The 25762-nt window shown below is 44.4% G+C and overlaps 1 protein-coding gene across 1 annotated transcript; it reads right to left on the bottom strand.

Moving 5' to 3' along the window:
• Window positions 1-224: 224 nt before the first annotated feature.
• On the bottom strand, window positions 225-25735 carry TSNAXIP1 (translin-associated factor X interacting protein 1). The gene is made up of 17 exons (XM_010583453.1): window positions 25611-25735; window positions 22069-22159; window positions 20287-20390; window positions 18888-19011; window positions 17320-17413; window positions 12905-13101; window positions 12096-12231; window positions 11130-11299; window positions 9533-9692; window positions 9118-9248; window positions 7690-7818; window positions 6043-6204; window positions 5081-5190; window positions 4112-4235; window positions 3688-3794; window positions 914-2840; window positions 225-255 (listed from the first exon to the last, which is right to left on the bottom strand). The coding sequence occupies exons 1-16, from the start codon at window positions 25637-25639 to the stop codon at window positions 2612-2614; spliced, it is 2097 nt and encodes a 698-aa protein (XP_010581755.1). The 5' UTR covers window positions 25640-25735; the 3' UTR covers window positions 225-255; window positions 914-2611.
• Between the last annotated feature and the right edge of the window lie 27 nt (window positions 25736-25762).

Here is a 25762-nt window from a genome sequence, read left to right as displayed (position 1 = left end):
ATATTTTCTGTCATTATGGGACTGTTCAAGTGTGCCCTTGAGGCTTTGCATGCCAGAGTTTGAACATTTTGATCTGAAGTAGTAATGAAGTTTCCAACTCCTTTTCCCTCTGTTGCTAAACCATGGTGAGAACGCTCTTTTCCTAAGGAGAGAACGGAGAGGATTTCCCAGGAAGAAGCCGCTGGTTCTTCTTTCCTTCCACTGTATTGCCTCCTCCTGCAGCCATGCTGGGAGGACACATCTGCAACTAGCTTCCTCAGTGTAAGAGACTGAATTCTTATCCTGAACCATTTGCCTCAAAGATTGTCAGGTGTGGGGGACTGGACCATCATCTCAAGGAACTGTGAACTGCTTATCTTGAGCCCTTTGTCTCTAAGATGGCCTGTTTAAGCAGGACACTCCTGCGGATAAGGACGATTACCAGGCCATTGAGGCATCCAGAGGAGGAAACGGGGCTGGAGTTGATAAGATACTGGTTTCGGGTGTTGATCACGCGAAGGTCGTGTGATGGACAAAACCTGCAGCGCATGACATCATTGAAATATACCCTATAAAAAACTCATAGAGACAAGCTGTGTCGGAGCCTTCTTCACCACCAAAGAACTGAAGACTGAGGACCAACGGGACGCCGCTGGATCCGTGGTGGTGACCATCCTTACAACTCCCACCACCGACTACTTCCCTGAGGACCAACGGGACACCGCTGGATCCGTGGTGGTGACTATCCTAGCAATCCTATCCCAACTGCTTGCTTAATTTCTACCTTTTCTTTCTTCCATTCTATCCTATCACTACCATTTTGATAATTTTGATAATAAAACCTATTTTGACTATATGGCATTTGACCTCGTTTGTGTCTTAATCTTGCTCTTGGGATCATATCGAAACCTTCCCCGACATCGGATCGGGACACTCAGCTGCCAGGTTCCTGACCTGAACAGCTTCCAGCTGAAGGCAGGAGATGATGGGGCTTTGACTGTTGGGAATTTTGTGAGAGGGAGAGGTAAGACTCCCCATCTGGTCTTTCTCTTCTGTTGAGATGTGTTCAGCATCTAGTTGCAGTGAAGTCAGGGTTAACTAAATTCAAGACTTTTAGGGACACATTGTTCAAGTCCTAACAATGTAACTGGAAGGGCAAAAGAAAGAGACACCTGGCCCTGTAAACAGCCATTAACTCATAGAGATCTAAAGTCCTCGGGGTGAAGCAAAATGAACGATTCCTGCTCTCTGTAGCCCACTCCTTTCTCTTACATCCCCATTAGGGGCTTTTTTGAATAGCTTTGCAAATTTGATGTTCATCTACCAAACACTTTCTTGGTGTTTAAGTTCCCTGTCCTCTTTAGATATACTGAATTTTGCCCTAGTTCCTTTCAGAATATTCCTAGAGATACCTGCAGTTAGGACATTTGGTTTCTAGCTAGATGATGCGTCTCCCTGTTCACTAAAATACAGTTCCTTTCCTGGTATTTTGTGATTTGTGTTGGAAGTGCCCGGCACCAAATTCAGTATTCAAAGCAGAAATCCCAGGGGCCTCCTACCTCTGGGTGGTACTTCCTCTGTTGCGCAGGCTGTGATGCCTTTCCAGTTTACAAATGCAGTCAGTTTTTGCAAATGCTCGCGAAAATTGTGGGGTTTTTTTAGGAAGACGATTTCTGATTTCAGCTTTTTCCTTTCTACTTTTCAAACTATGTTGTGAGAAGAACGGGTTTTGCCTCTCGGGTTTGCTCCGCTTACTCGGCAATTGAGGCACAACCATAACAGAGCTGTTTTCCTACGGGGTTTTTGTTTCAAGAACCCTTATTCCCCTCCCTGGAGAGGGCTATGTGCTGGATAGAGAGCACATCAACAAATAGGAAAGATTAATTGATGCCAGTGGTTGGCAAGGCAGTTACCAAATGCATGTGGTGTCTTCTTTGAAGCAAGGAACAGATTTCAGTGTTTCTGTGCTTGGATTACTTCTCCAGCTCAGAGTTTGGTTAAACCTACTCGTGGGGCAGCACTCAAATTTCTTTTGAAGTGACTTCATAGTGGACAACAGCAGCTACACCAGGATAAAAGTCTTGGCGACAGACACGATAGCAAACCTCGTGTGGGCTGAACTCGCCTCTCATGTGCACACTCACTGTGCTGATGGCACTTTATTTTGCAAATGTGTCTTTGAAACCTTGCCTTTGAGCCAAAGAACCGTAAGGCCCAAGGGCTAAAGCAGCCATGTCACAGGCTGGAGTTTGATGACGGCTTCTCAGGTTCTAGCAATGGCTGCTGGAGTGTAGTTGTTTTGTTTTGTTACCAAGCAGAGACCCCAACACCCTGCAGTGGCCAGTGCTGTGGGGGTGTGAAGCCTCTGTTTGGGGATCAGGCAACCTCCCACTGCAAGTCTCGCTGAGCTGAAATGATTCTGTGGAGTCTGCAAAATTGTATTGGAATGCTTTGCTGCTTAAGTTGAAAGTGCTTCTGATAGTTCAAGCTAGCCTATGCTCTCAGCTGTTAGTTACTAGGTGTATCTCTGTATGCATGGGAGGAAGTATTTAGTGCAGTAACTCTGGCTGCCAGTTTGGTATCAAAACCTGCAGATCAAACAGTTGATTTATTCTTAATACTGGAAGTCTGCTTACTCTCCTTCAAAGCCTGCCGTGCTTCCCTCCCTGGGTGAGGGCCCGACTCGTCTCACATCTCCAGCAAGCAGTCTCTCAAGTGCGGTTTCCACGGGCACAACTTCCTGGCCTGGCTGTTCTCTTCGGACCTGGTAAGCCAGGCCAATGTAGGTATCTAGCGTCTGATCATCAATATCAGGATCGATTGTGCAGAAGGCGCCCTTCAGGTCATCTGCCTTCACCTCTCTGTTCAAAAACAACTCGGTCACTGCTATGCTGTAGTATGTGAAAAGAATATTTACTTATTTGTGCCACAGTGAGAATCCATGTTGCTTGAAATACAGAGCAGAGATGTCTTTTGATATTGTTATCTCTGCCTCTACTAGTATCCCTTTGTTTTTTAAACACACATGTAATAAAGGCTGATAAGTACTAAATTTCAAACTGAACAGAAGTGAGGAAATGTTAGACTTGTGATAAGCTGGGAAGACCTTAAATTCACTCTGTTGTGCACTGTGATATCCTTGTTACAGAACTACATTTTCCTTTGCTAATTCAGTGCCCATGTTGGACAGTACTTAACTTCATGGGCATATACCCACCTTCGGTGTTCTCCTCAGTGCTCGGTGCATAGCACCAGGCTTTTTCTCTATGCAGTGACCGCCTCTTGTTTTGAGGTGGAATTATTTCTCAGGTTTGCACCTTTAAATCTGCAGTTGTCAGTCCTGTTTGCTCTTCCCACTCCTCAGAACCAATCTCTGAGGATGAACAGAATTTTACTGCTATATTTGGAGAGCTGAGGAATGTTGAGACGTGAGACTTCAGGTACTGAAGGGGATTATTGGTACAACCAATCTTCTGCACTCGCTGTCTGCCATATCCAAGTCCTTTGTGTCAGGAACTGACACCGTTCAGTGTTTCGCAGAGCAGGGTTCAGCCAGGTTTCACTATTTACTGCAATATTCACAGCAGGGGCCCTCTATAGTGCAGGGGGACACTGTGCTGGCCACACACTCCTGTGTCCACAGTGGGTTCCCTCTGCACGCACTGTCCTGATCTACTATCCCCATCAGCCCCTTTCCTCCAGACTTACATTACATCTCCCAGCTTGCTCTTCAGCTGTTTCAGATATTCCTGCTTCTCCCTGACATACTGGCTCCTCAGCTTTGCGACGAAAGGCTCAGCATTCCCTTCCTCATCCTGAAAGAAATTACAGGTGTGTTAGCACTGAATATGTGTTCCAGTCTGGATAGGAGCTGCCCTCTGATATGTATTAAAATAACTCAGCTCTCCTAGAAATGGAATTTCCATGTGAAAAGTGGAAATAAAGAGCAAGAATATGGAAAAACTCCTCTCACAGCAAAAGCACAAGCTTGCATTGCCATTGTCTGCAGATGGCCTTCAGGTGTTAGAGCTTGTGGCAGGCATTGCAACTTTGTTAGTCTGATAAAACTAACTTAATCCCTAAATTAGGCTTAATCTGAATCAAAAGGAAAACTTAAGTAACATCAGCTTACTTCTTTGAATAAGGATATGTAGTCAATGAGGTCTTCAGTGTTGTCCAGCTTGTACCTGCTTGCATCAAGTAATTCTTGGACTGACTCTTTCCTTTTCAGGGGAAAAGCTTCCCTCAGAGCCATGCTGTGTGGAGACAGGCAATACGGGCAGCAGTGTGTATGCTGTTACAGTACGAGCACTTAACGACTGCCAGCATGGCTGGCTGTGTTTTTAGGCTACCAGTGTGTGCACGTATTCCATGAGCCAGATCTTCAAAAATTCATTGCTTTCATTTTTTGAGAAGCATGTGCACCTTCAGACACCAAAACAAGGGCAAAGCTTTCAGCAGAGCTTAGGACTCAGGTGAATGTTGGATGCTGAGCCATGTGGGAAACTCTGAATGCAACCGTGAGCATGGGTTATCTGGTACCCCAGACCAAATTGGTTAGCATGTCTGTACCGGAGCCATGTTCCCAGCTAAGTGCTGGAAATGGCTGCTGCTTCTCTTCTCTGCCATGGCCCAAAGCAATCCTGTATTTAGGGTTTCAGTTAAGAAGGCACAGCTGATTGATGAACTGGGAGAAGATTAACAAACCTTGCACCTGTAGCAAAATTCACAGAAGTGCTTTGTGACCTACCATAGGAGCTCGTGGGAGCACTGCGTAGGGTCCCGTGTCCCCTCAGGGAGCATGGCAGAGTGCAGGGGCTGCCAGCCTGTCCCACTGTATGTGTGAAGCACCCCATGTCTGCTCTCAGGCCTCTTCAGTTGCACTACTCAAAACTTGCAACATTCACATTATTCTAAACCTAATGCAGACGTTAACGAGTATATACTTGCTAGAGCTGTCTGCGTAGAAATTTAAAAGAGAGAAAAACCTCCTCCCCTGGCTGCACTGGCAGATAAGCAAAGCAGACAGACTCAGCATATCACAACATCTCATGTGAGCCAGACATGGGCAGAGCTCAGTGGGCAACAGTTGGCCTCTTGCCTGAACTGCTTGCTGGTCAGGGATCCGCTGTTTGAGCTGTCACAGGCAGCCAGCTCCTTTTGCAGGTTGGAAATCAGCTGATTCTGGCTGTGGTACTGTTGTTCACCCACCTGTGAAACAGGGAAGGTTCACAGGTCAGTAACCATCCCATCTGTCCCTTGGACTACCTTCAAGAGGTAATCAAAACTGCAAAAGGATTGTGCTTGCTTCTAAAGCAACTTTTACCTGAGCAGCTTTTAGCAATTTACAAATAATTAGGCAAGCAATGCAGTGGCTTCTTGTTGAACAACTTCCTTAAACTGTTAAACCCTCAGTTGCAGACGCACACCCTGGATCCCCCCAAATGGCGGCTGCCTCCCTGCCCAGATGGTGGCACTTAGTCCCAGCCACTTTTCCACTTCCAAGCAAGACATAAGTAGGGCAAGTATAAGAGGACTTGGGGGGTGGGGGGGAGGTTATATGTGTTTTTGTTGTGGGAGATGGAAAGATGTGGCTACGTAGCTAGAGCTCTCCAGCTCTGACGCAGTGCTGGGGAGCGGGGAGCAAAGCTGCCAGAGCCTGCACGGCCCTGCAGTTCAGAGATTGTCCCCTGATCTTCACGAACACTGCACAGGCACAGACCATGAGCTGTTTCAAGAAAGACATACTGAGACAAAAAGGCCTGTAAGTCTTGCAAACAGAAGCCTCTCATCAGAGAGAACAGACACAATGTGACTAATGTGTTTGAAAGAAATGGGGTCTTCTAGAAGCTCTGCTGGGAGCAGTAAGAGCCTGCCATGCATGGACAGGGTTCCCTTCTTTAGTGCATGTCAGTGTTTACTTTTATTCTCCTGAGAAGGTGCAGCTTCCCAGGGTGAGGAATGGGAGATGAAGCTGCTTTGCAGAGGAACGCTTCCCTTGCCTGCGGCCTGTCACACAGGGATGTCTGGGCAGAGGGCGGCATTGGGTTGCAGGTTGCCTACCTTCCCGGTGAGTATGTTGTAGAATGAGCTCAGGACGTGATTTGATCGACAGAGTCGCATGTTCTCGTAGAGGGTGTAAGACCATTCCATGGCAGCGGCATCTCCATACTTCTTCTGGAGGTAGCTGAGAAAGAACTCGGGAAGACTGGATTGCTTCCCTGTCTGAGGGATAACAAGAGAGTATCTCCCATAAGCAGCAGAACTAAATCAAATCTGCCCGTTTGATTCTAGGTGTTTGTGTACAGATGTCTGTATCTCACACGGTGCTAACACAGTGCTAGGGCTGGCTGGAGTCTTCCCTGTTATTAGGTCATTCAAAATGTTTCTCCCAGGTTTGTTCTCTAAATGTGGGTAAGTTCACAGACTTGCTACCTGTGAGGCAGTCTGTCAGATTTAGATGAGCTTGGCTCACGGGTTGAGAAATGGAAGCAGTTATTGGAGAGAAGTAGAGCCAGGCAGTGATTGCAGCGACCCTATTTCCTCAGGAAACCAAGCTGAAAGTAAAAGACAAGCTGGCATAGAAAACAGTAAGCTGTCTAGGGCCAGTCTCAAAGATGTTTCTAGGCTTCTAGCTCAAAAGAAGAAACCTGTAAAGTGATTCTGTCTCTCCCAAGGTTGCTCTCATATGACTGAGGCACAGTAACAGGGCTTGTCCAGTATCTGGGGAGATGGTGTCATACTTGTCCCTATCATGGGAAGAATTAAACAGCCACTTTTATTCTCTTTTTGAGTCTTGTATTGCCCCAGACAGGCAACCTATATCTGCCTCTGCAAAGGACACATACCTCACCCCTTTGGCCTCCAGTTGTCACTCCAAAACCACCCGTCTTTGCCCACAAAGAAGGGGAAATTCTTTGGGTTTTGTGTAACAAAACCAAACTACTTTTATATTGATAAATGAATTAACGTATATTATATTTTTTGCCCCCGCTCCTCATTTTTCCTGCAATGCCACTTGTTCCTGTCTTGCATGGGCACAAACACTATGGAGCTTAATAATGGACTGGCATGGGTTAAAATCAACCCCAGCAAAAAACCCTGGCCATGTTTTGGCCACACAGATGTCGCCAAGGTTTCCACCACCTAAGAACAGACGTTGCGTACTCATGATGGCATGGCGGTCTACGGAGACCATCACACCTCAGAATAGCAGCAGTCAATGTATCTGAGGTCTTGGACTCATGAGTGTGGCTGATTTAGCTCAGGGTGACTGCAGTGGTTCCTCCCTTGGGCACCCTGCCTTGTGGAGGAGTTTTCACTGACAGCTCAGCTGCTCTTGCAACAGCTGCTGGACCACTGCAGTTTACGGCCCTGGACATCAAAGCAACCAGTGCTGACTTCTGGTTTCCTGAATGTCTCTGAATTCGCAGTGTCCTGGGAGTAGGAGCTGCAGAAGAAGCCTCTTAGGCCTGGGATGGAGCTACTCCAGTTATCCACATGACACTGTCCTAATTCGTGAGTCAGATCCCTGGGGAGCCCTGCCAGGCACAGGGTTACTGCCAGCTGAGGCAGTTTGTTCTTAACAATGTTTTATGCAGCTCGATACAGATGAAGCACTAGGTCAGGACATGGGTGAGACCCTGGCTTCCCAAACTGGACTGACTGTCATAGCAAAAGCTGTTTGTAGAGAAGGAAAATGGGACAGACCTGCTGTTCTAGTGCAATTTTCTCCTTCCAGATATCCTTTAGAATGTTCACCACATCCTTCTTAGTCAGCTTTTTGTTCTTGACTTCACCTTCATGCCTCAGGTACACAGGAACTTTGTCACCTTTGCCCTAAGTAATGGAAAAGAAACAGATCTAGGTAAGGCCTTCCCCTCACTGGCAGTGATGCAGCACCAAAGCCATGTTGTCAGCATCTAAAGCCATTTTAATGAGTCATTTGTGTGAGTCTCATTCCCAGCACTGTAAAACACATCTGTCAGCACCTCTGCAGTGTGCCTCAACTGCTCCAGCGTGGACCTGCTTAAGATGGGGCCCATGTTAGCCACATTGCCTGTTCCCTACAGTTACACTACTTAAAACTTAGTTAATGAGTGATGTTGGTTGATGCCCTCCCTGCTGTGTCCAGGCAGCTGTGAGCATACCTGATGACTAGCGTAATATATTTGCAGTCAATAAGTCATTTATTACAGTAGAGCGATGTTAAAGCCCTTTGTGTTGTACTAGAAACTCTGTGGTCACCTTGGGGCTTTCAGCTGGAACTATAGCTGCAGCGGAGGGTGTGGGACCTTCTCTCAGCAGCAGTGAGCTGACAAACCTGTCCTTAGACAAAATGGGACTCTGTTGAGAGGTTCTGCCCAGCAAGAATAGAAGAGGAAAGATCTTCCTTGGAAATGGCTTCCAGGAATGGCAGGGCAAACAGTTCAAGCTTCTGGAAAGGCTGAGGAAAAGATGTTGAAGGACTAAAGAAATGTTACTTTTTCCCTGAGAAAACCTTTGGATGCAGTTATGCTTTGTATGATGTGAAGAATCCTTGTAACATTTCCTTGTCCCTGTATCATTTCCTGATTCTCCCACGTGCTGGGGTGCAGTGCAATGGGGCAATGTGAGTTGAATTAACTTCCTGATGCCACAAAAAGGAGTCATTCCCTACTATGTAGTCTTGCTACTTACTCTTAGTCATTCTAGTGCTTTGTCTGAGTTCATCTCATCAGCAGAGAACTAACCTGGGGAAAAAAGTACTACTCTGCTGGATACTTCCCTGTTGTTGCAGCCAGTAGCAGGGGATAGGGACAGGGGAGGACAATGCTTTTCAGCAGCAGGAAGCTGTTAATTTGTCTCAGCCCTATAGTGCAGCATTAGTAAGGGGCTCTAGCCCACTAGTAATACCTGCATGTCTGATGATTCATGTAGCATCTTTGTAAAGTGTAGCTACTTCAGCATGCTTACTCTCAGTTTCAGCTTTTCTAATGCACCTGAATTTTCTTAGCTTTAAACTTTTTGGTGGTTACACTAATGGGAAGGTGAATATTGAAGACACCAGCCATGAAACCAATTCTCCCACCTTCCTAATGGATATTTATTACCAATTAATCTCAGTAGAAACAAGCAGAGAAGAAAGCTTGCACATACCCATCCAGGGAAGACATTTATATCTTTTAGCACTCCTGTTCCTATTTCTTCCAGAAGCACATCCACTAGCTGACTGCTGCTCTTCCCCTCAGCCAGACAGGCCCACCGGTCAGCTCCACCAGGAATCACCTCTACAAAAGCAAAAAGATGCTGAGCTCCTAGAAGAGGAGAATGTGCCCACACATACTGGTTTTTTGTGAATCCCACTAGGAGCCTTACAATCGATACAGATCTCTAGATGTCTAGTTTGTCTCCTAAGATGTCTAAGGCAAAATGGAATATACCCTGCAAGCTCCTCTCAGGCCACTCCTAAAAGCCTAGGAGAAAACAGGGCATTGCAGGTAAGAAATGCACCATAGCAAAGTGTTTAAAGATGAGCTGCCTTAAGCAACCCACTACTGAATACATTTGGCACCTGAACACTTTGGCCAGTTTGGCCGGGGTGTGTAGTTGCGCTGAACTCGCTGGAGTTCAGTGCAGAAGTTGTCTCGCTCTTCTGCAGTCTCTCTGTGGATTTCCAGCAGTGTTTCATATTCCTTATGGAGCTGATCAAAATTTTTCTGCAGAGTCTTCATCTAAAGGATATAGAAAGGAGGACTGTAACAAAATAACCAGAGTAACAGAAATTTTCTCTTGTTGTCAGACAGCTCAGGTGAGCAGTGTAGTCCATAGGCTTACTGGAGAGGTGTCCCTGGTTAATTGCTTCTAGATCAGAAGAAAAATAAATAATTTATTAAATTTTATTGTTACCATTTACAAAAACTTCTGACAAAACATGTCAATGACCCTTTTATACCTGTTTTTGTGTTTAAAAATAGATCTTAATCTGCTAGGAGAGAGCAGGAGAAACATAGGCTTCTGTTCTAGAAATTTTTACATGCATTCCCTTCAGATCTGCTGTACTTTATTTAGAAAGTGTTTCTTTTTTATATCATTTATCTTTGTTCTACTAGTACAAAGGTACATTGTGATTCAGAGCTCTAGTCTGGGTTTTGAGGGCTATGTCTGTATTTATTATGCCATGATATAGGGACATGAACAGTTGATCAAGCTGTGCTGACGGTCAGGGCTGGAATGGAGCTGCCAATGGAGCTGCTAACGGAGCTGCCAATGGCCCAAATGTAGCTCGAACAGCCCAGGATTGCTTTTCCAAAGCACAAAGACAGGTAGTGCTTTTTTGCCTTAATGGAGGTTTTCATCCATCCCTCTTGACAGCTGTGCACTAACTATGTGGTGGGATTCAACACGTTCTCTTTTTCATCCTCCTCCTAGAGATCAAGTCACTGCCCCTGTGCCACTGTGGGGTTGGAAGCAGACCCCATCGTAGCCACTGGTCTGTGTTGTCCCTTTGCTGTCCTGCATGTGACATGGCATTGCTCCTGTACATCTCCAGTGCAAGCTAAGCAGTCAAACATTTATTTTGAAAAGGCAGCAAACGGATGCAACATGAGGAACCTAGTCCAGTTCTTTCACAGCTGGAAAATGCCTTGATGAGCCCCATAGCTGGGTCGATGACCTTGGAGTTCCAGTAGGCTAAAGAAGCCATTTAATACCACTGGAAAAGGCAAAAACCCAGCTAGATGGATAAGCATTTGTAGGCCAGCAGTAGTCTTGGTCAGCTGTGGTTTGGACAAAACTGTGCAATGTATGTGAGGTGAACCTAGTTCATTTATTTATATATATGATGACTTCAGACAGTAGTTCCCAAGCTGTAATCTGTGGGCTCTTGGTGGTCTGTGGGCCATTATTGCTTTTATGGTGTCAACTCAGTTAAACCTGATGTTAAGGGTTTGTGATGGTATACTGTTCAGGCAGTCTGTGATTCCAATAGATAGGGAGCTTTTGGGGATTAGAAGACAGTGGCTTTTCATGTATTTCATGTACAAAGAACAAAGAAATGCCCTTATGTGAGCTCTAGGTTTACTGAGTCCCTATCTCAACCCGAATACTGAAGCATCATGTTATGTTTGTATTTATGTGGTATAGCTTGAAAATTAGGAGCTTATGCTCACCTCCTGAAGTAAATCAGAGTATTTTTTCTCCAGTGATTCAAAATCTCTCCTGGGCACAACATCTTCATAGTCTGCTATCATGGTGTTCAACTTCACCTGGGCTTTTGTGAGGTCCTGCCGAGCTACCTTTAATGCCAAAGTTAACTTCACCACATCTTCACCCTTGATGTCTTTAAACAACAGCCATTGATGAAAGCTCGTGACAGCAAAATTGTAGTTGTAGTTTTCCAAATTGTCTATTGAGTGCTTAGACCGCATAACCCTACAAAGTGTCAGCAAAAGCTGAATGGGCATAGACTGTAAAGAACTGCACGTCCAGGAGTATATTGCAGTGTTCACATTCCCACCCTCTGTCTTGCCTCCTCTCCCGTGCACACATACATATTCAAAGGCTCAGGCTTGGTTTCGATTAATAGAAAGGATCACAGATGGGGGGAGGCTTATGCAGATGCAATGGCTATAGTCAGCAAGGGAGAAGCAGTAGCACTGTGGGTGCCTGTAACCCAGCTGTGGACAACAGAGATCATGTACTGAAAAAGTCCCTACCACCATGAGTAACCTCTGTGCCAGGTATTTGTGACACCTGAATTTCAGCAGTTTTGTCCATCCTTGTGGACAGGCACAACGCTGCCAGCTGCCAGCTGGCACTGGAGTCAGAAACATTAGGAACCTTTGCATTGGGCAGCTCCTGCCTTCAATTTACCTGTTGGGCTAAGCAAGAGCGTACGAGAATACAAGCAATGACTTATGGAATCAGATCAGACTAGTAGGTACATCCCTGCCTATTCCCTTTCCTACCTGTTTATGGACTTTTTGGCCATGAATTTGTCTAACTTCTTTTAAGAATCAAAGCATATCTGAAGATATTTCAGAGATACTTTGAATTTTTACTGCAATGCTGTACCCATGGGTGTGCATTTGGGTGTCTGTGCAGGACAGGTTCTTACAGAGATCTGCTCTCTCTACCTTGGACTTGGTGACGTGTCATGTCCAGCTGTTCATTATGCATATCATTCAGTTTTGCTAGCAGCAGTTTGCGGGCACCGTACTCATTGAGATAGTGAGCATACTCCTCAGCCACGCTTGTCTGCAGATGCTCCACCTGCAGGAAACAGAGGCTTGAATTGATCAGGGGCATGGCATCAGTGGGAACTCTTGGACTGGTTTGGTGGGTCTAGAGCAGAAATTAAGGAGCAGAGAGTGGGATAAGGGAAGCAAAGTGGGGAAAAACTGGAGCAGGAGAGTGGGCAAGTGATAATGCTGTAGAAAGGGATGGGCCAGATAGAAATATGATGGGTTCAAACTTGGAAGTAGTGTGCAAAAGGGTACTCCATCTGAGTTTTAGCCTTCTAGAGAGTGAATTATATAGATTTCATGATCTGAGTTACACCATTTAAGATGAATGATACATATTTAAAGATACTAAGGGTACAATGTTGTAAAAGAGTGCATGTACTTTTACATAAGAACCTAAAACATTAGTACCAGGAAGATATTTATTTCCTCCCCCTTTCAAATGCGACACTGGAAGAGCCAGATGGGACAAGAGATACAAGTGAAGACTTCTGACAGTGGCAGCACAGCCTGTCCGAAGGGAACAGGATATTCACTGGAGTTGGCCAAGATCCAGCATCACTACTGTACCAGATGTTCAGTGCCTGCTCCAGAACTTCTACTTGCACCGAAGGATGAGAGGCTGGGAGGTAAGAGATCAGATGTATAAAATGCACCCAACTGCAGTTGGGAAATGTTGGACTCATCATTGTATAATCTACCTTAGTCTGAAGAGAATTCTTTTCTTCCTTCATTTTGTCAATGAACTTTAACAAATGTTGTTTCTCTTGCTTTAACATATTTATTTCATCTTTCTCCTTTTCCTGCAGTGCCAGTATCTGCCGGGTGCACTCCTCGGAGACAGTTGTGACCATAGCCTTCAGGGGCTCTAGGGCACGAATTGTCTTCTTCTGATGAGCTAAAGAAAGCAGAGGTGGGGTCTCACAATGGGCAACAAAGCCTGAATTTTACTCACCTGGGCTGTTGGATATTCAATGCCAAAACAGTGCTGGTGGGAAAGGGGACTGAACATGGAGCTTTTACTGCTTGGCCTGGTGAGTGCCTAAGGACTGGGAGTAGTATCTTTTGGGATTATATCCCATTGTTTATGCAGCTGTGCGTATGAACTTCATAAGGATTTCTGATTTCAGCTCATGCTATTTATCCTGGTTTGGAAAACAAAGGATGAACAGGATTTTATTTTGTTTTCTTGAGTACTTAAGGTTTTGATAAGATAGAATGAGCACTGATGGCTTGTCATATTTCACTAGGTGGGAAGGTGTCACCATTTAAGCACAGGCAGCATATGGGGCTAAAGACAGCTGGAAATTAGCAATATACCCTCTTTTGTGAAGGCACATTCTTCATGAACTTCGATCTGCTTTCTCATCTCCAAATGCACAGTCTCATGCAACCTTTTGCATACAAATTTGTTGTCTACCCACCCTCCCCTCTTTTTAGGTATGCCTTGACCTCTCTTCTTTTGCTTTTCTCTTCACTACATCTAGTAAAGAACTTGTGCTCTTCTTGGCTTTCTCTGCTGTAACGTGTGCTTTTCACTTTCAGCTATTTCCCCTTTGACTTGAAAATTTTTCTTAAAGAGATTTACCTGAGGAACCTAGTGACAGTACTTGACTTGGCTCCCATACCCTAGTTACAGTTACAGGGTAGAATTTCATCTGATGCCACCTCCTTGGTGTGGAGGCTTGTTTTTATGACTAGATGGAATTCCACCAGGAGAATAAAATGATCAAAGATAGGATATGGTGTGATTCAAATGAGGCTGTGAGCAAGCTCCATTTTGTTTGTGAATAACTGCATTATTCAGCAATCAAAACTGTTCACTCCCTCTCCTGAACAGAAGGATAGAAATGTGATGGATGATGAATAATCTGACTTGGAGGTTTTTTTCCTCCTCAATAAAACCTGGTATTAGTATTTATGTACAAATACTATGCAACAGATTTTGCATTTTAAAAGTTAAAACGCATACATAATTCTAAGAACAGGAACTACTTTCTCATTATACTTGGGTGTGAATTTCCTTCCCATGCTATAACTGTACCAAAGGGTTTGCAAAACTCTTTCACTATGGTCTTTGTATCAGGACAAGAGATGGCAAAAATTAGAGCATTAGGACAGGGATTCTGCCACTGTGCTGTTTGGTTGTTCAGTGTGAGCTAAGAAGACCACGTTAAAACATCAGCGAACCTGCTTCGAGGCGTAGTTTGAGTGTTTTGCAACTGACTCCCGACCACAAGCAAACCCCTTTAAATTAAGCGCAACAGTATTTTTAATCGTAGCTGCCTCGTATGTCAGAAGTTATAGCACAACTCGTTGGCTGCCAAAGTGATTATTTTGTAGTGCGGACACTGGCCAGCGCCATCTGAGAACATCAGCTCTCTGATGACCTCTCATAACTCTCCCCATGCCAAGAAAGGACAGACATTTTCCCACTTGGAAAGAATTCAGGCTGTGATGCAGATCATTGCACATACAGAATTGCTGGATGGACCCAGAAGTCTTAGCATCACAAAGGAGTGAATGTGAAGGCCTTGTGGACATAGCAACCTGAGTATTATTTTAATCAAGAAATGGATTCAGCCGTGGATAACATCACCATGAAGACCTACCCTGTCATTCAGCTTTGTCTTAGAGGAGCTCCCAGCAACACAACCTTTATCTTGGACCAAGCTAACAATTGTAGGGATTTGATGGCTCTCTCCTCCACGATGATATTTTCCAAATTCTGCTTAGTACCTTCACATTCATGTGGATTTACTCCAGAAACAATGCTATAACACCTCAGTGTTGGCTGAGCACAACCTTATACCCAAAGGAGCTACAGCTACAGTTGTATGTCCAGTTCTGGCAGAAGACAAATAGTTGCAAGCAGCCAGTACGGGCTGCATGCCCCTGCACCCATCAGAGGCAGCTGCCTTCTCTGGTCCGCATGCTCAGCTATGCACGTGCTAGCTACTTCAAACATCGTGCTGCCAAAATGATGCAGCTAAATATATAGTGTAAGCAGAACAGTTTTAGGAAAACATTTAATAATATATTTGTTGTTGTTGTTGTTTTTTTAAACCAGATTATTCTGACTGAACTGGGAATATGTTGTAATACTAGCAGATTTAAGGGGAGAACCTGCCCCAACAGTGGGTGCAGTGGTGAGCACCTTAAATGTTCATATAGGCTAAGCTAGTACAGGATGTATGACTAAGGTAGAAAAAAAGAGTAAGAAAAGCTGCTAAATACAAAGATAAGAGCCAGTTGGCTGAGAAATACAATGCTGTGGTGTAAAGGAGGTTTAGTTTCAGTTTCAAAGGGAGCTGAAATGCTACAGATAGAGCATGTGTGTTAGGGGGAGTGATGAGACATCTCTCTAAGCAAACTGTCCCATTTATCAGCTCCAAAGCCACACCTTAAGACTCCAAGCACTGTAGTGAGGGACTATAAACAGAATATAAAATTCTGATGTTAGGAGCCCTCAGAATGGCCACCTCTCACAAATTTTAAAGAAGCTGGTTTTGTTAAGGACAGACATAATTTAAGAATAAAGATAAATATTTAGGAGTGCAGTTCTACAAATCAGTAAATTTCCTTCCTTTTCGCTTTCTTTTGTACTCTTTCTGCTCTCAGACGCTTGCTTTTGTCTCTTGCTTAGCACAGACACTTTCTTGAGCAATTCAACTCACTAAACCCATAGGAAACTTTGCAGCTCTTGGTCTTTGTTTTTCCTGCTGGGTGAGCTGACGGAGGTCATGGATATGTCCAGCGAGTGGCAGAGCTGGTGCGTTCTAAGCAGTGGGAGTGCACCATCAGGACTTGGGATGTGGGACCATCTTGTTTCCATGGCCATGAGTTGTTGGGTTAGATTAGATCACTGCTTCCTTGGCCAGGCAGGTAAGCTGTTGTCTGTGCTAGGCAGGGAGAAAGAGGCCTGGAAATCACTTTCTGATAACCCTATCCAATACCCTTAGCTAAAAGGGGATAGATGTCATGCAGGCCTCATTAGCAAGGTAAAATCTGTAATTAGGACAATGAGTCCTCAATATACAGAAAGGTGGGAGGATCCCAATCCCAGTTTAAAAAAATAATAATCATTTGCTTTATTCTTAGAGCTTCAAGTATACTTGCTACGATGGCATGTTGGTTCACTGGCATTCAGCTGATTTTCAAAAATAAGGCTATCATAAAAGATACGTTTTGCTCTGAAGTCTCCAGAGACTTCAAAGAAAAAAAGGGAAATATCACATCCAAGCAATATGGAGGAGTCAGTAAATAAATGCTTAAAAAAAAAAAAAAGCTTCAGAAAGCAGTACAATATCAGCTACAGCATGGACACCAGTAATCTCTCTGGGAGCTGAAGCAAAGAAATGTCTACTAAAGAGTTCTGGAAAGAATGTGATTTAAAAAAAAATGTTTTTATATGTGATTAAAATTTACTTATTCACCTGGTTGAAAGATACTGTGCAAAGAAAGATTTTTGTCTATAATGAGGGATTATGATTAGATGTAACAGGTACTGGGATAGACAACATACATCCTTTAAGACACTGTCCCGGTAAAAAACTGTTGACTTTTGATAGCTGCTCAGTGCCCAGCGTGAAATGAGCTCCTGGTTACAGTCTATTTCTAGCCCACTGTGATTGTTTACAAAGTACTGGTATCACTGTGGCATCTGAATGCCAAGCAAGGTTTAAAGCACACTAAGAATGGCCAGGGAACAGTCAGTTCAGTTCTCTGCCCTGCCTTGCTTCAGGAGTAATTCAAGCTTCAAGTTACCAGAGCAAGTGCATCCAGATATATTAGTTCGATACACTCCACTATAAATGTGATTGTCCCAGAAAAACCTTGAGACTTTGCTGTTGCCTGAACTGTGTATGTGATAAGATTTTAAAAATCTAACAATCTTAAATCTAAATCTAAAAATCTAAAATATTATACAAAAAAACCCTCCAGCAACTTCTTCTTATGTATGAAGGAAATAGACCTAACGGACCAGAAAGATGGTTTTACCAGTTGACATCTATTTAGGCTGTTCATCCTGTGTATGTATCTAACACAACTAAGCTCTGTAAGAACATGTCTCCATTAGTGTTTTCTCCCCACAGGTCAAAGTCCAAAAGCTTACCCAAAGTAACTTCATATTCATTCTTTATAGCTGACAGCAAGGGCTTGTAGGTCTTGAAGTTGTCTATGAAGAATTCAAAAATCTCTCTGTAGGGCTGAAAGAAGAAAAAGATCTTGAGAAAACATTCAGTGACACGTTTTTCAAGATTCAGAGATAGCTGTTTTGTCCAACACAAATGGCATCTAATGACAGTGAGAATAAGTATAAAAATACTGCTACCACATTTTATTTTGTCTCTCCATCTTTGTTTCACCATCCCAAATACATCATATGAAGGTGGAGTTCTCTCCCCTGTTGATAGGCATCACAGCATGATGGAGAGCAAACAAAGATTTTAGCAGCCAAAGAGAAGCTTTGATCAAGTCTGTCAGGGCACGGCTCCAAAATATGATGCTGTTCAGATGGAGCTGCCTAGAACTCAAGGATGTAACAATACGGATGTTAAAGATGTGTAACAAGATCATATTGCTGCTTTTGTTGCCTATTTTGCTAAGTTAAATGGCACTCTTGGCAGAGCAGAGAGAGTCTCTCTGCAGATGTCCTTCTCAGCAGAATAAAACTTGTTCAGAGAGGACAGTCAAACTCCCATGGTGTATCTGGGCCATGGGAAGACTTCAGTAGCAATAAGGAACGTTCTCACTGAGAGTACCTCACTATTAAATACAATTAAACATGTTATGTAAGATAGTAAAAATATTTTCAAAGCAGAAACACATTTATGAAACCTCTGTTTTCTCTTGCCATTAGACATTCTTTGTTTCCCTCGAGTCTCTTCCATCTACCACTTTCCCCATCACTACAGGATTCCCTTGGGAATGAGAATTTGCATTAATTTGTGCAGAGAAAATTGAATCCAAACGTCCCACAGTCTGCATAAATGCTCTAATTGCAGGATATTACAAAAACAGGAGTACCCACTCTTACTCTATCTGTGTTTTGAATTAAAGTGGTGGTTCTCAACGTCTCCATGAGGTGTGTCCTCAAACACTCACAACAAATCCCCCAGGATCAGACACATTAGAAGCTGCAAATTTGGGGGATCCTGACTGGGCTCAGACAAGAGCTAGATGAGGAAGCCCCTCCTTGTCACATGCAGAAACCTAACTTGAGAAATGAGAGGTTTTGCAGTGAAAATTTGGGAACCTACACACTTGCTGCTTTATGGGTTTACACAGGAATGTTCAGGAGTTTAGTGACTAAATTCTGTTCCACATCCATTTTAGATTACCATGTCTTTTTGAAGACTTGGGCTTTGATTTGAAAATGGGAACAGTTATAGGAGACGCGGAGTACACAAGAAGATGTGAACAACTCAACAACATATGAACCCAACAACGTATAAACCCAACATGCAAACAACAACCCAACATATAAACCCAACATGCAAACAACAACCCAACATATAAATGAACTGCTTTCTGCGCAAGTTCTCTAACATGAGCTGCAAACCCACTTATCCAATACCACCATAGGTGCCAACTCTTCTCATCTGCTTTTTCCGTTGGATGGCAAATTTAAGTAATCCATCTCGGCACTTAGTTGCAAGTCAAGAGACCCTTGTATCAGACCTGTAACTTCCGTTCCTGGGAGTTCTTTTTAGTCAGATCAAGAGACTGCAGCTCTTTCTTTAAGTAGGACTCTAGTTGTTCCAAGTACCGTGGCTTTGGAACGGTGAGAAGGGCCTGTTTATTGCTGCAGAGACACAGGAAAAGAATGGACACATGGACTTAGGTGTGTCATACACATAAGAATGAACTCATAATAAATCAGCTCAAGGATCTTGGTTTTCTTCCTACTGCCCGTTGCTTCACAGCAGGACTTTTTTTTTTTTTTTAATGTAGTACATATATATTCTCTCAGGTAAGGGAAAATTGTATAGCATACAGTGGACAATTTAAAATTCCCTGATGGAGCAGGAGGCTATTCAAGACACCATGCTATTACTACTCCTCAGTTTAAGAACTTCATAATGGTTTTTAGTATAAAAAGCCAGGTAAGTGGGTTTTCTGTATCAGAAGAGAATAAATACTAATTACGTTATTCGAAATGGATCAAGGAAAACAGCTGTTTGAAAAGAGAACCGATAATATACTATGTTTCAGGAGGTTCTAGGCTAAGTGTCCCTTTGCTGGATGTTATCATGCACATTTCGTATTAAAACCAGCTAGAACTAAAAGCCCAACTACCCTTATTATATCATCCACAACTGTGTCCTGCAGTCTGCCAGAGCCCTGAGTGCACCAACAGGCTCTGCAACCTCTTCCCCCATGCCTGGGGGTTTGGGTGCTTGTGCTCAAGGGGAGCTGGGACCCCATAGGGTGACAGCAAGGAAACCACAGAACTTGAACAAGAATAGCAGAGCGGGTCCCTTGATGGTAGCCAGGGTCATCCATAGTTCAGTGATGTCAGGCAAGTCTGCAGTGATGAGGAAGGTCCGATGTTAAGTCAGCAGGCTAGGGTCAGCGAGGTACAAGACACATGGCTACACCATAGCTCCAGCAAGAACCAAAGGTGAGTGAGCCTGAGCGAAGGCTTCTCACATCTCTTTCTCACACAGCTCTTTTCACAGCACCTGGTCCCAGGTTGTCCATCTGTGCTGTATCAAAACCGGTCTTGAGCCCAGGCACCCAAGTGCCTAGGACTGGAGAATAGCTTGCAGACCCTGTTGGTGCACTCGGAGCCCTGGCAGGATCCTATATAATGGCAGTCAATGAATCATTAAATGATAGCATTTTAGGATGATGTTTATACTAAGCATGACTCACTGTTATGTAAATACTTAACATCTCCTTTAGAGCTACTAGTCAGAACCAACAATGTCTTCTCTGTTATACTGAACTGCTGTGGGGTAACCCAACATCATTGTTCTCACTAACACTGGAAGAGGTTCTGCTCTGTAAAGTCTTAGTTTTCAAAAACTGCTTCAGCAATCCTGGTGACTTAGCCAGTAGTATGGGCTGAGCTTACCTAGACTGTCTCTCCTCTGGGGCGCAGCAGGGTTTGTGATTCTTTAAGACTGTCTGTCCAGATGCAAATGCAGGCCATGTGGACCAATGGCCTCTAGCAGAAAGCTGAAAAGATTGAAAGGAGAGAATCCCTTTGCTGTATCTGAGCACTGCAAACTCACAACAAAGAGCCAAAATCCAGAATTGATACAACTGCCTATGAAAGACCAGGGCCGTACCCTGAAATTCTTCTCAGCCAGGACTGACCACACTTAAAAACCAGGTAAACTTTTTTTTGTTCTTTGAATAAATCATCTTCCCAGACTAGTACCATTTGTTAAACACCTTTGAACAACCTCCTGGTAGCTACTGTTCATGCTGCCTAGATTACATGATTGTGGGAAAGTGTTCACATCTTTGGGTGAAAAATGGTTTCTTGGTGTATACTAGGACCACTGGAAAATAAAGCATCATACAAACAATCAGAATTTTGCATTAATCCAGATGAAACCCAAAATAACAGGTTTCACTTAGGTCTTGTTTCCACTAGGGAGTTTTGTACCGGGGTGTATCCCTCAAAGTAAAGGCACACTGAGCTAGGGTAACTCATATAGGTTACGAGTTTTAAATGCAGGCTGGTGACCCTACACAAAACAGCTGAATTTGCATTAGCGTAGAATGTAGTGAAGGTAAGGTCTGAGGAACAGTGAAAAGAATGCGATGAATTAATTTTTCTTCAGAAGCTGCAAGCTCTTCTGAAAGCAAAATCTTGTTAAGAGTCTGTTCATCTCTATCTTGGAACTCTCTTGGTGTTTCTTTGGGGGAAAAAAAGCCAGCTATGCTGGATTGCTCTACTTTATCTTCACTATTACAACCAAATAATTAGTATGTGATTGTCCAATACAAATCCCTCCCTACTCTGCAAAATTTATAAAAAGTTAATCATGGGCAAACAGCAGGGTTTGACTTTCAACACCCAAACTTCAGACTCACCAAGCCTTGAAACAGTTAAATGTAAAGCCTCAGAAGTTTAAATGTCCTAATTTCAGTGGAAGAAGCAGGAAGATTACATTGGAGAAACAGTAAGATTCAATTTACTGAGAGTTGAAAATCTTTCGTACAATGAAGAAAGTGCTTACAGAATGTCCCAGCTCTAGGGACAAAATAATACTTTAAGTTCTGTGCTAATGTAGCGCATACAGCTTGTCAGAAGTGGCATATTCCTGAAATACAACCAAAATGCTAATGAAAAAAACCTCCAAAAATAAATAACATATGAGTTTATAGACCTTAACCTCCCATTAGTTTGTTGGTATACATGTTTCTGAAATTTATTTTCTCATAATTTAGATATAGATTTTTCCCATGCTAGTTTATTTTTATTAAGACTGGTACATACTAGGGAGCAGATGTTCCTGCAGGATGCTTTTAGCCTATGATTAAAAAACATGTGGTTTCTTTCTTTTTTTTTTTTTTAAACTACATGGGTCAAATTCTGGCTTTGGTATTTGGCATGTATGTCCACTCATAAAGTTGCAGCCAAGAACAACATTTATATTCCTCTCCTCTTTCTTCCACCCTTAAAAATGCGGTAATTAATTCACAAAGATGACACCTGAATCTGAAATTCAAGAGTTAGCAGCAACATATAGATTTTCTCTATCTATACATTAAAGAAAGACTAAAATGATTAGAACTTGCTTGACTTCCTAATAGTTTGGGATGGTCCATGGGCTTCCAGCAAGATTCAAAGTTGACCAAGTTAGCTAAAGTTTGGATGTTGCACTGGAATTCTTCAACTCACCGGAGTCTTCTGTTTCTTGAACAGGATGTATTTCAAACTGTTGATACGTGTTTGGCAACCTGGAATCTCAGAGGAAGATTCAGGAGCAGTCCTGTGCAATGGCAAGAAAGCAACTTATCAAAATATACAGAATTAATTAAATATGCAGTGGAGATTGAGAGTCTGACCCATGTGTACCTAAGGTAAGCAGCTAATTTTGTGCCTGATGCATGAAACATCCAATAGGATAACATACAGGGAGGGACTGATGGAGAGATTTGATAACTGGCACAACATTTGGTACTTTCCTCACTGTCCCAATGAGAGCAACCAGGCTGAACCCTGCAGGTGGGTGAGCCTGAATGAATTGTCTTCTGAAGAGGAGAGGTTCGAAACAGCACTAGAAAACCTGTTACCCATGGGTCAAGAACTGGGGTTTGGGGTCCCAAAAGTGCCTGCAAAGCCAGTAGTGCCACGGCACAGGTGGCCTGACAGCCAGTAGAACCAGAAAACCATGGAACAAATAGAACCAGGAACTCTCTTTCCTAGATGAGAAGCTGGCATGTATAGGTGAAAGGCCTTTCAAGAAGTAAACATAGAATTGCATGTGTTTTTTAGGGAAAATTAGGGTGGCTGTGATATGATAAAGCAATCCAGAGATCACAGTGAATTTGCAGGTGCTGCAGTGGCACAACATAACCACGGACTCTGCTTGATATCTGAGCATTGCCTTCAACTGCCAGCATGGTTTCATGCTCAGGTGGCAGGTAGCTGTTCAACCTTAAGCAGATCGAAGTCTCTAACCATCCGCTTTCCAGGAGAGGTGTGCATAGGGTGAGCTGGACTAGCTCTCGGAGGAGTCCACCAAGGGCCAGCACAGCACTGGGGTGGGAGATCGTATCTGGTGGGCTGTTGGATCTCCCACCCTAGTGTATAAAATGGCTGCAGCTCTGTGAAATGTGGCAACAGCTCAGCACTGCTGAAAGGGGAGGTCCTGTTTCTCCCCCACCACAACAGGCTCCTGATGCCTAGGTAGCATTAGCTCTACTTTATGCTGGACAACTCTCTGAGCTGTTCTAGTTTGCCAATCCAGGGAAAACCTGCAGTTACCCAGTTTAGGCTGACTAAAAACATAACATGCAAGTTCACCCCTCAGTGGGGGAGTGATTCTGCAGCTGGCAGTGAGGATGGAGCCAGAAACTGCAAGCAGTTGGGTCAGCTTGCCCAAGAAACCATACCTTTGGGTGAGATTCCTTGAGATACCGTGAATTGATCTAGCAGCTTACTGCTCTTGAAAAGCCATACCATCTCCTCCTCCTAGCCATATCTTCCCACTGTTTACCTTGTGCTGCTGCCACGGCTCATCAGACCTCTTTATAAGCTGCTTTAAGGAATCACCTCAGCGGAAAACTAACCCAGTGTCATCTTTTAATTTTGCTTAGTGATCATAGACACACAGAAGACACTTCATTCTTGCGAGAAGATTGTACCTGGCACAACATGCCTTCATGGCACAGTTCCACCGGCATGAGGAAGCCGTGGAAGTTTGTGCTGTGTGCCTGGCTACAGGGAGGTATGGAAAAGCGGCAGCAACTGGGAGCCATGCCCGAGAAGATTAAACTCTGCTGGCCAGGGATGCTCCAGGACCAAGGAACGAGATGAAGTGGCCTATGGTCAGAATTGCAAAGTGTTTTGAAAGTCTCCAATATATAACAGACCATTAAACATATAGTAACTCATAGTTTAGAATGTGAAGGGCACTTTTAATGCATTTAAACAAAATAAGGTTCCTGGCTATGCAGAAATGCATCTTCTTATCCGCAGCTAAACTTGCAACCAGTACTTTGATACTCAGAGTACTGAGAACTCTCTGTTTCCTTTTGCTTTCATAAAAGCTGAGTGCACTTACCACTCAGGAGCATATGTCTCTTTTTTTCTTGCAGGGTAGGATCTTAAGATAATGGCAATCTTTGCAGCCACATCAGTCAGCTAGGCAGTCAGTATGCTACCAGCCATGACAGCTTTTCACTTACCTGACAAAAGCAGGGTCTCCAACTACAACATCCCACATTTGGAAACTGAAAGGTGTCTGTTCCATGGTGACCACATTAAGTGAAAAAAAGAAGCACCTGTAACCTTTCCCGTGAGCAAAAATGATTGTTACTTGGACTGTGGTACAGATGGCCTGGATTTGGACCTGATGGCTTTTTCAGCATTGCAAAAGCTAGCAAAATTGAAGCAAGAAAAACTTGCTTGTTTGATGAAAGGTACTTCCTGTGAGTGTAAAACATGCAACTTCAATATAATCAAAGTTGCTTTTCCTATATGTAAATTTTCTTGAACGGATGTAGACGTTGCTGTGCATATTGGAGGTCTCAAGCAAAAAAGGTAGTGATAGCATGCTTTGAGACTACCTGCATCATACAACTCTGAGATCTGAAGACAAAAGCCTATCTGTGGGTATAAATTAGGCCTTCACTGTGCTGGAGGGAGGCTCAAGACATACAGAGAAAAGCAGGCTTGGCCACGAACAGTCCAGAATTTTCCTTTTGAGGCAGCCCAGGCAGATGTCAGTGCCTCCGCCAGGCCTTAATTACCCGGACCAGCCTCAGCCAAGACCCTCACCCATGCACCCTCTTGCCAGTTGGTCCAGGAGCTCCACTTAAGCTCAGGCCTGGGCCTTCACCCCCTGCCTGAGCTACTCTGTAGTTGTAACTGTCTTCAGCCCTCTCTCCTGGATGTGCCTTGGACCTATGCTGTAGCCTTGTCTCCAGTCCTGTCTCTGAGCTGCTCACTCGGGACCCAATTCATCACTTGTCCTTGTCTAGGACTAGAGGTAAGGGCTGTTGGGGAGGGCCTTGCCTGGCTGCAGTCACCTTTGGCAGCCATCTCACCCTCCCGCGGGGAGCAGCCCTGTGCTCTCAGAAGGCGAGGAAAGGACAGCCAGCAGAACAAAGACCCATGTGCTAGAAGACACCGTCTCCTTCCAGGAAAGGAAAAGAATGGAGACATCTCTGCTTTTATAACTATTCTGAACTATTCGGACTAACTCAGGCTAACTAGAACAAGGTATCGATGGTAGAGGTGGATGCTTTGATAAAGGAATGGTATGGAAAACAATTAGTAAGGAGAGGCACTGCTTTCCAAACGATAAACTAACTATAGCTAATTATAAACAGTAACAATGGCAAAGTAAATGCTACAGGAGTCACTCCATGAGTTCCTCGCTCTGCCATGAGTGAGTGTGGCCCTTGCAACCGAAACGCTGCGTCCTGAAGCCCCACGAGCAGTTCTTGAAAGCTGTCCCCGCTGTTTATTTACACTTCCAGACAGGCTGGTGTGCTGAGCCGTGTCCCGCCGCCCCCGCTCTGCTGACGCCGGTTCTTGGCGGGCGGGGCGGTGTGACAGCGCCCGCGGCCTCCCAGCCGGTACGTGTGGCAGGGCCGGGGAGGCACCGCAGCCCCGCGGGAAGGGAAGGGAAGGGAAGGGCTGGGCTCTGCTCGGCTCTCCCTGCCGGGCCCGCACCCCGGTACCGCCCTTCCTCCCTCCGGCCCGGCCCTTACCCGCCCGGCGGAGCGCGGCGCGCCGCCATGGCCCGCACCGCCCGCGATGTTTACACCCGTCGCCATGGAGACGCCCCCAGGACCTCATCGCGTGCCGCCATAGCTGCCCCCGCAGCGCCTGACGCGCTGGTGCCGCTCCCCAGCCGCGGCAG

This window comes from Haliaeetus leucocephalus, unplaced genomic scaffold (genome assembly GCF_000737465.1).
Source record: "Haliaeetus leucocephalus isolate CR32 unplaced genomic scaffold, Haliaeetus_leucocephalus-4.0 Scaffold92, whole genome shotgun sequence".
NCBI classification, from domain to species: Eukaryota; Metazoa; Chordata; class Aves; order Accipitriformes; family Accipitridae; genus Haliaeetus; species Haliaeetus leucocephalus.
Note: the sequence above shows the minus strand (reverse complement) of the source record. Positions and strands in the feature narration are given on the sequence as shown.